The sequence below is a fragment of the Lipophrys pholis genome, assembly GCF_963383615.2.
Source record: "Lipophrys pholis genome assembly, chromosome: 3".
In the NCBI taxonomy this organism is placed as follows: domain Eukaryota; kingdom Metazoa; phylum Chordata; class Actinopteri; order Blenniiformes; family Blenniidae; genus Lipophrys; species Lipophrys pholis.
The window spans coordinates 16,190,945-16,201,453 of record NC_137627.1 but is presented as its reverse complement, the minus strand read 5'-3'; the positions used below and the strand labels follow the sequence as shown (position 1 = coordinate 16,201,453).

At 40.5% G+C, this 10,509-nt stretch overlaps 2 protein-coding genes across 2 annotated transcripts; one reads left to right on the top strand and one right to left on the bottom strand.

Annotated features, from left to right (window-relative positions):
* The first annotated feature begins 1,201 nt into the window (after nt 1-1,201).
* LOC308107117 (uncharacterized protein) lies at nt 1,202-2,793 on the top strand. Its single transcript, XM_080459242.1, has 4 exons — nt 1,202-1,212; nt 1,354-1,412; nt 1,506-1,599; nt 1,685-2,793. Exons 2-4 carry the CDS (start codon nt 1,364-1,366, stop codon nt 2,538-2,540), a joined length of 999 nt encoding a protein of 332 aa, XP_080315368.1. The 5' UTR covers nt 1,202-1,212; nt 1,354-1,363; the 3' UTR covers nt 2,541-2,793.
* A 450-nt stretch (nt 2,794-3,243) lies between these two features.
* Nucleotides 3,244-6,469, bottom strand: LOC308107417 (zona pellucida-like domain-containing protein 1; the record flags this gene model as incomplete). Its single annotated transcript, XM_080459738.1, has 10 exons — nt 3,244-3,416; nt 3,516-3,539; nt 3,647-3,746; nt 4,368-4,539; nt 4,650-4,733; nt 4,848-4,945; nt 5,046-5,118; nt 5,216-5,406; nt 5,523-5,749; nt 6,376-6,469. The coding sequence occupies 10 exons, from the start codon at nt 6,467-6,469 to the stop codon at nt 3,244-3,246; spliced, it is 1,236 nt and encodes a 411-aa protein (XP_080315864.1).
* Nucleotides 6,470-10,509: the final 4,040 nt, after the last annotated feature.

Here is a 10,509-nt window from a genome sequence, read left to right as displayed (position 1 = left end):
AACTTTTTGGAGTCTGTCCAAACGTTTTTTTTTTTTCAAAATTACAGCACAACGGAATTGTAAAAGTAACTGATGCTATTTCTTTTTTTTTTTTTTTAAAGACATATATACAAATACAATCCAAATATCAGAATATAATGCCATATAAGTTACTTTTTTCCCTGTTGAATTCAAACTGTGAAACTTCCATTTGTTGGATTAGTTTTCCATCATATTAGCATGAAATTAAAAAGAAAATTAATTTCAAAACATTAGAAGAGTTCAAATTTTTTCTCTTTTTTTAACTACTTGGAAATGTGTCTGTACTGAGTAAAAAATATTCAGAAAATCACAAAACTGCATCTTTAACCCTCAGTAGCACATTTTTCAGATTTCTATTTTACAGTTATGAAATAATAGGTTTGAATGAAATAAATATTTGCTGGCCAGATAAATACTTTACTTATGTGCTTCTGAAAAAATTGTGATGAAACAATATTACTCCAAAAATGATACATTGCACATTTAGATTTCCATATTTTTGTCAAAGCACTGAAGCATGTCTCAAATGTGTTACTGTATTTGGAATACTTAAACTTTTAACTTAAAAGTCAGGAAATCAGTAATGCCGTATCGCAAAATATTACAATATATTAGATTACATGTTGAAGATCAGATGATTTAACTTTGAATCGTATAATCATCACAGTTTAAGAATTCTTAAAAAATCCTTCAGTTCGTATGTTAAGAGTTTAAAACCAACTGATAAAACAATTACCCTTTCAGTTATAAACAATTGTTAAGATGCACTGTTTTATGCTATTTTTCAGATGGTATTGCTGTATGCTTAGTCATCATATTACTTTAAGTAGTACTTTCTCGTTTTGGGGCTCATGTTTATCACGATGACATCATTCCCTGAATCAATGCTGCAGGAACTCAACCGCTTGTGTGTGTGTGTGTGTGTGTGTGTGTGTGTGTGTGTGTGTGTGTGTGTGTGTGTGTGTGTGTGTGTGTGTGTGTGTGTGTGTGTGTGTGTGTGTGTGTGTGTGTGTGTGTGTGTGTGTGTGTGTGTGTGTGTGTACGTGCGCATGTTGTGTTCTGTCACTCATCACTGTGACCCTCCACGTGTTGATTATTGACACAGGCAGAGTTTGGGCAGCCGCTCTGATAACAAGGACCTTTATAAGTCAGATGAGATGAGGAGCCGCTCTTCAGACCCCTGATCCACAGGTAACGGCCAACTGCTCTCTGGCATAATGTATTTTGTTCCTGTTTGCGTGTGGAGAAATAGCTAAAACTGCAGTAAATTGTCCAGATGTGTTTGTTCCGGGTTTCAATTTTCATGTTTCTCTCATGTGTTCCCCCCCACAGAACCATAAAGATGCATCTTAAAGTTATTATCCTCACCCTGTCATTCTTGACAACTTCAGGTACTATTTAATTTTTTTCTCAATTACTCTGTTTTGCAATGGATTCCTTGTGTTTTCCCCTCTTTTTAAATATTTGCTTTCCTGTTGTTGTAGCATACCCAGTACACAGTGACATCAAGGAGACATCCTGGGTGGGCTCAAAGGCCAACTATGCCGATGACAAGACAGAACTCACTAAAGATATCGAGTATGTAGACGAGACACAATGCTCAAAATGTAGACTTGTTTGGAATGTCAGCGATTTGACACACTATTCCCTGTTTTGTCTGCAGGACGATCTACAAGAGCCGGATAGACAGCGATGGCCTTTACGTCCAACAAAGTGACGACAAAAACCCGCTGGCTGAGGAGATGCAGCGCAAACTGGCCATGGAGTCTGAGCGTCTGCGTGTCCGTCTCCGCCAAGAGCTGGCCGAGCTGCGGGAGAGGCTGTCCACATCCGCAGACCACCCCAGCTACACCCTGGCCAGCATGAGGGAGCGCTTGACGCCCCTCACCCAGCAGCTCCAGAGCTCTCTCAGGAGCAACGCTCAGGATCTGTGCAGCCAGCTCAGTCAATATCTGCAGGGCCTGGAGGCAGCAGAGGTCCAGGTGGAGGCCACCCCAGCTCCCTATCAGGACGCCTTCCAGTGGGTGGGCCAGGCACTGGAGCACAGCAGCTTCAAGCTGGCCAACCTCATCACTGACTTCCACAGCCGAGCTAATGGAGTGATTGATTATCTGAAACAGATCAGTAGTCCAGACCAGGAGTCTGCCAAGCTGAAGGTCTGCGAGGAAACGAGCTCCAGGTTGGGACACGAGGTTAGTTTACTGAGAGAGGAGGGACAGAGCAGGGTCGGGGCTCTTAAAGCACAGCTGGCTGCTCTGCTTCACTCGTCACAGAATCCGAAGGCTGAGCTCAAAGGCAGCGTGGAGCAGTTTTGCCAAAATGCCTCCCTGCAGAGCGAAGTGCTTCAGGCTCGGCTGGGGAGTCTGTTCATGGGACTAGAAAGAGAGGCGGACAGCCAAACAGAATCCAGTCTGCTTCAGTCGTACTCCTCATCCATACAGCAAGGGGGCTCCTTGCAGGAGGATTTCTCTGTCAAACTCTCTGCTCTGATCCAGGACATTTTTCACTCCGTGCAGTGACGAAGCCTTTGTATTTGAAAAAAAAAAAAAAAAAAAAAGTCTAGTATCACAATCCTGTTGAAGTGATTAATTGGATTTATTGGTGTCCATGATTCTAGCTTGTTGTTGTTTGCATTTGCACCTGTACAGTAAGTAGCCTGTAAATATTTATACATTTGATTTACATATTTGTTTCGTTCTGTATGTGACTTGTATTTAGTGTACCATGTAAAAAAGACACTGTGTTTGTAGAGTAAAGCAATTGTTGACACTGCACTTTTGTTTTTATTGCTGTTTTATTTTAGTTTGGAAACATCAGGCACAAAATACAAAAACAACTTCATTTTAAACCTCTTTGAATATTTGTGTATTCACAGTAGATACTTTATTTTTGAAGATGCAATTTATTTATTTTTTTTAAAGTGCTTCAAGCAATGCAAATGACATTCTGTACACAACATTTACAACATTGTACAAAAACATTTCCTAAATAGGTCCACGGGCCATATCAAAGCAAATTTATACCTCGTAAAATAATTCATCCGCTTTTATACTCGCTTTATCTTAATTCAGAGTTGCTTCCTTCATAACAGATAAAAGACTATAGAGCAAAGAAAACACACACAAAGTTACATATGATAATCAGGATATTTGGTAGTCATCGATAAAAAGTAGAGCATCGTCAACACAGTAGCAGATTCAAACGGTACATGTTTGCCAGATGTCAGTCTAGAAGACGAGATAATCCTCCAGCCGAGTGGATCTTCTTCAGGACAAACCAGGAGCCCAGAACGAGCAGGACAGCAGCAGCTGATCCTAACACAACCCCGACCACCAGGCCAGTCCACTTATCCTCCTCCTCCTCCTCCTCCTCCGATGACGACGACAAGCTGTTACCTGACAGACGTACAGAGAGGTCAGTGGGGATGACGTTTGGCTGGTCAGAGACGTTGACATGAATACGTGTATTGGTGGATGCAGTCGGAGTTTACTCACTGTAAGCAGCCGCTTCGGGCCTGTCTTTAAGAAGAAGAGACAAAACAGCGTAGTCAGCGAAAAGGTTCACTGTGGTGTTATTCTAGAGCCCCACAGCAAAGAAGGGCAGTTATTCATATATGATTTCGAACCTCGTTCAGAGATGTAAAGAGGTCCGATCGAGAGGGCGGCCGAGTCGTCACTTTCTTGTCCAAAAGGAACCAAAGATCTCCTTCGTCTGGAAGAACAAGTCTGAGAAAGACACAAGTTCAGTCTGCATCAAGAGTTTTCACAGAGGATGAGCTGGAGCTTTGTGCACTCATCACTGATATACTTCAAAAGGTGAATTTAATTCATCTTTATTACACATATTATACATTCTTGTCTTGAAATATGTTGGGGGGGGGGGGGGGGGGTATTAATCGTCAGTTTTTTTCCTCCTCCTCTCAAAAAAAAAAAAAAAAGAAATAAAAACTTTGAAAAAGCATGCCCACAGTGATTCCCAACCCATCCTTTAAAAAAAACATTATCCATAATGAGCATTCAGGTTCAATAGGTAATGTGTGCCTCCGAGATGTTTGGGGGGGGGGGGGGGGGGGGTAGAATCACAATAACAGACCATGATGTTAGCCTTGACCTTTGCAGCAATACTTTCCCCGTCTTACATTTAATCTCCTATCTCCTCTTTACTGCCAGCAGGTATGACACAATCTGGACATGGCATACTCTATTAATCAAACCTTTGCACTCAAAACATTACCAGCGGGTCATGAAAAGGTGATTATTACTTCTTTTCCTTTATTTTTTTTTGGGGGTGGGGGGGGGGTTGGTCCATCCAAATTAGAATATGAGTTGTCGGTGCCCGTAACTTACAGCCAGCAGCTCTTCACATTTGCTGGCCTCACAGAGTCTCAGGATGCAGTGCAGGTAGATGCTGGACTTCTCTTTGTCCCGATGCTGAACGAAGCGGAAGGCCTCAAAGTAAAAACGGGCGGCTTTTGACACGCCGTTCATCGCCATGGTCGTCTTGCCGTTCACCGAACACCTGGAGGGTGACATGAAAGTAATCGTATCAACTCATGCCCGCGGCTGTGGGAATGTGTTGAGTACCGAAAAGCTGCAAAAAGCAAGCCCAGCTCCAACCCTCTGGCTCACCCTGTGAAGAAGTTGTGCTTCTCATTCTGCGTCATGTTGTAAGGAGACGGAGTAGCAAAACAGTGATCCAGCAGCACATGGAAACTGAAAACGGAATGGGTTAGTGCTTGGAAAAAAAAACAATACGCAGCTGTTTGATTATGTAAATATTCAGTCGGAGTTATCGACTCATCCTGATCGACATCGAGATTCACTTACTTTCCTGTGAGGTTAACAGCCTGGACCTCCACATAGATCATGGTCCTGAGCTCAAGTCCCGCTGAAGGTACTACCAGCGGATAACTGTAGTCAGAGTCCTGTGAATAAGAGTAAGAGTCAAATGAGTCCATCAAAAAAAAAATATATATATATACATTGAAATGTGTCAAAATGAGCAAAATGCCTACATGTACTCACATTATAAACGCTCATTTTTAACAGATTGATGAAAGTCCCATTATTATCGCTTGTGGCGACTGAGACTGAGGACCTATAAAAGTGGTGAAGAACAAAGAGAGAAATTTCACTTTTGCTGTATGAGTGATTAAAAAAACAAAAAAAAACACTATTAATTCTTTATTACTCACGCAACAATCTGTGTGTTGTTGAGCAGATATTCCAGCGGATAGCGGCAGGAGAAGCGATAATAGAGGTCTGTGGAGTAGCTGATCACCCCCTGGGAGGATGTGGGAGTGTCGATGAATCCGGTGATGATGACTGACTGTATGGTTGAAAAGATGTTAAAGGGGCCTGAGGGGTCAGGGGCCTCGTCCACGATCTGGAAAATAATTAAGAACAAACACATGTTAACAGTGGCTGTTAACATGTCTGTCTGTAATGTCTGTCACTGTCTCCCTTTACTTCTGCCCCAGTAACATGACTTGGCATTCTGACCTGCAGAGACTGACGACAGGGGTTATCCACACTGTGGTTAACGGGAAGCTGGTAGCGAATGACCGGAGGGTCCACGCTGGTGTCTACCGAGCCCAGGCAATCTGAAGTGTTGTGGTTCCCGTTCAGCGCAAGTTCTGTGGTGTTGAATCCTGCCCACTGAGCCGTGCATAGGTTTACTTCCAGGGTGATCACGTTGGTGCCACAGTCAACTGTCAGGTCTGTGTTGTCTGACCAGGAGAGAAAGTTTTCCACAACCCTCAGAATTGCAAGACTTTGTCGATTTGAATAGAAATATACTTGTTGTTATGGTTTAATTGAATTTTCGCTCAATTGTAATTGAAATAGAAAGATTGTGTTTTAAAACTATTAGGTTTTAAAGTGTTTCTAGTACATACAGGTGTATTTACATTTTCTTGAATTCAATAGAATAGTTTTTTTCCCAAAATTTTAATTGAGAACTTCATACATTTTCAATTTATTACTTGTAAGCTAAAAAAAATATTGAGTATATTTTGTTCTATTCTTCCAATTAGCTTAAAAGTCATATAAATCAAAAGCACAATATCTCAATTTAAAACATAAATGGTATATGTTAAATGTTAATTTGAAGGAATATTTATTACAATTAAAATAAAAAAGAACATGTTAAAACTTTTTTGTGTTTGTGTGAGTGTACAAGTTACTATTTATATCTGTCAATCATGTTGGGGAAAAAAGCTATAATATACCTCCATTTAGCGCAAGAACAACATGATGTGTGAATAATTGTGTCTACTTTAGGAATCAGACTTGTAAAACAAGTGGCCAAGGATGTTTACAGGTAACTTAAACATTCAGAATCGTCCCCACATACCTGGGGTCCTCTCGTACAGAGAGGAGCAGTTGTAGAGGCACACAGCAGGCTGCAGAAGCATGGCCAGCAGAGGGAGACAGAGAGCGACAGTCATGCTGTCTGGTGGCTCGTTCAGCAGTAATATATAATATCTATGATGGGTGGACAGGTTACAAAAAAAGGTTAATGCATTAAGTTTTCACAAATGCAACTTTGATGCAGGAATATTGATGCTTCTATTAGGATGCAGCCAGAAAACCCATCGCTGGATGTGTTTTGTATCAGCCCAATCAAATTATGTCGAAAACTGCATCTTTGCGCAATGAAACTTGTGTAACCGATTTAGTAATTCAAAACCAACTTATTGCAATTTGCAAACGTACAAATACGTTTTAAATGACAACCAGAGGAGGCTCTTACCTTGCGTTATACCTGTGCAGGTGTTTGTCTTGGAAGATGTCAAGCAATACGGCATATATAGGAGTCAGGATACCTTAAACCCTCCCTTTCACTAATTATGCACACACACACACACACACACACACACACACACACACACACACACACACATATACACACACACACTTCTATATTCTTTCTCACTGAGACAGAAGCAGCTCCTGGCTGGGCTTAGTGTCAGCAGATTAACGTGTCAGTGGGATATGACACAGATCCCTCAGGTTAAATGTGACTGTTGTTTCAAGTTTCCTTCCATTAAAGAATATCAGAGATGTAGTTGCTGACTGTTACAGCTTGCCGTACAAAAGCAAACAACGCTTAAACTTTAATGCATTTTGGCGTATTCATAGATTTTCTTATTTGTAGTTTAATGTATGCACGTCTGTTAAAAACCTGCAGCATGTTAGTCAGGAATGATTTTCTAACAAGGCTATGCAATTGTTAAAAAAAAAAAAAAAAAGCAAAACAATGATGAAACAGTAACTGAAAAGCATGCATAAAAGCACACATATACCGGAAAGATGCGTGGACATTCCCCGTCTTAAATTGTGAAATCAAGCCTTGAGAATGAAACACCTTGAATGGCTGTCAGTTGATCACGTTTGCTACAAGCTATGAGACGCCGATCCAGCCCAGAGAGGCTGTTGTCGACGTGCCTCGCTTGTTAAATGTCTCCTCCATTGTCTTGGCGAAGCTCCATTGCAGGTACATGGCTGCGGGCCACGATCGTTACTGCTCATCTGAGACCACCCATTGTCTTGTCAGATATGTAGAATGAAAGAAACGCCAGTGCCTTTTGCGAAAGTGCTTGTGGTGAGAGAGGACATTTGTCACATTATCCACAGATGCGTCACTCTTTTACGGTATCATCAGTCCCGCCTGATTTTACCTTCAAGGACAACTGTGTCTGCACGCCTCACAGCCCATTTGTCTGCACTTTGATCACTTTGAGCTTCATTTCTCTAAAATCTCTCTCCCTCTCTGACTGCAGGGCCAATAGTGAATTATGTAAGGCTGTCTGGAGTACTGGAGTACAGGAGTACAGGGGTACAGGGGTACAGGAGTACAGGGGTGGGGACCAGTGCTGTGAATAATGCAATACAGTAATGCCATTACTTTGGGCTGTAGCGTGCTCGTGACTGATTACTTATATGAAAAGAATGAATCTGTTACAAATACATGATGTGTCAGTAAGCATGTTACTCTTCACTTTTGTTGTGGATGAAAACTTTTGCAGAACTGCGTTCTCTCTCTCTCTCTCTCTCTCTCTCTCTCTCGCTTCTCCAGCATCCCTCCACAGCCTTACTTTCTCAGGAGCAGTCTGCTGCAGTCTGTATGTTGGTAGCAAATCTCAACTTTTTGTTGCTGCTTTGTCTTGTTGTCGTCACTTGGAAACTATTTGTTTCTTTTAAGAAAAGGTGCACAGCAGAATTTTAAGATCAACGCTAATAACCAATAACTCAAACAATCGAGTAACTAGAAAAGTAACACTACTATATGTCTTTTAAATGAGTAACCTAGTAATAGTATTCTTCAGGCCCAAAGTGCTAGGATGCATGTAAGTTGCTCGTCACAACACCCTTAAAATGTTGCACAAATTGATTTTCAATCATGTGGTATACAAAAAGGCTTGTTCTCAAGTTTGGGTTTGTTCTTTGTCCCGTGTGATGTTTGCATGTTCTCCCTGGGTGTTTTCTCTGTGTAATCTGGGTTTCTCCTACAGAGCAAAGATATGAAAATGAGTTTAAGTTTGTGACACTCTGCACCGACCCTGTGGTCGGACTGTCCCGTAGTTAGGAATGGCTCCAGAACCTCGTGACCCTGAGAAGGGTGAAGCAGCACAGAAGATGGAGAAAGCTTCTTCTGAGAAAACCATTATGATGCAGCTACTGTATGTTGAAGAATGGAGAGGAGAGCTGTCACACACACACACACCTGACTGGTTTAACAGTTGGATACTCATTCAGCTGGTTTCCCAGAGGAAGCAGTGGAAGACGTGTGGATGAAGGCGGTGAGAAAAGCTTCTCATCAGATTCAGGGTGATGAGAGCTGGTCCAGTACATCCTGGACAGATGATTCCATTGAAAACGTTAAACAGTGATATAGACTGTTAATATTAAACTTTAATTGAATGAGCACGCTGTAGTTTCCCATGAAAAACCATAATTTTGAGACCTATTTATCTCGTGTCTTATTTCAATCTATAATCCATTTATTAATATGTAGTGGGACTACTGTGTTTTCATGTATTGCATTTTCTTTTCTGCCCAGTAAGGTGTATATGTAAAGTGATGCTTGGTCGCAAATACAATTAATAAATAAAACCATCCTTCCCTTTTTTCTTTCATATTAGATGGCTGGAGGGCAACCGTCCTTAAACCCAATCATATGCACTCACATTCAGAATGACTATTTCACATGTGAGCGGAAACCAGACCACAATAGATTCTTAACATTGCTTCAATAAAACTGAGAACGATGCAGTGCAATATAAGTTTTTGTAAATGTTAATGAGAGCACAACTGGGAATCGCAGCGCCACAATGGCACATGCTGCTTACAGATGAGCTCGGAATAGGATTTATTGTTCACCTACTATCACCTTTACCAGGAACACCGGAGCGAAGCAGAGCAGACAGCCAGGATTACCATGACAGAGTGCAGTCACAATGATTTATGCACATCCTTACATTTTCCTTTCACCCAGAGCAACAATGGCAACCGACATACAATCACATTAGAAAACAATGACAACAAGGCCCAGGGGAGGACACAGATTTAGATTTTGGAGGAAAGAGGATACGCTGGGAAGTCTGTGAAGCGATGGAACTGTACTCTGTGGGTATGTACAGTAAAGCAGATTATCAGTGTAACTAATGACCCCTCTGGGTGTGGATATGTATATATATCATCATTTGAGCTGTTCTACTGGTTTGACAAAAATAACTGCAGTTACATGTGTGGATTTACTTATGTTGTATACATCCTGTTACAATATTGATACATAAGATGTATTTCTGAGCATTTGTTTTTCCCGAATAAAACATGTACATTTTTTTCATTCAGGGATGGAAAGTGTATTCAAATGAGCAAAATACCCGCAAATGCTTTACTTTAAATAATGCATTGGCAGAGCTTTTTAATTCTATAACTGAATGATATTCTAAGTATTTGTTTAAAATGTTAAATGATGCAAAAAGAGGTGCATCTAAAACAAGTATTTTTATTCCCATTATTCATTCAAATAAATCATCTGTATTAATATACTAATGCTAAATATAGTCAGAATGTTTTTGTTGATTTGTAGAAAGTATTTCCAAATTTTTCATAAATACCTTCATAAATATCCCCAAAATATTTGATAATATTAAAAGCTTTTCCTATCTTTTTTAACTGGAAGAAATAATTATCACAATTAAAGTTTTTAAGTACATTTTTGAAATATATTAACTTATATGATGTGTCAAGAAGAACAAAATGACAATGCAAATAACTTTTCAAGCGCATTCTAATCTTTTTATTTGTACCTGCACTGTGTGGTGAATTTGTACAACTGATGCATTGAAATGTTGTATAATCCATTCGTGTGTAAGGGGCAGTTCAAAACAGGGACACAATGTATGGAAACAACACAACTTGGTTCCTAAATTAGTATCTGATGTTAAATAAAACTCTGTTTGGAGGGTAATCCTGAATT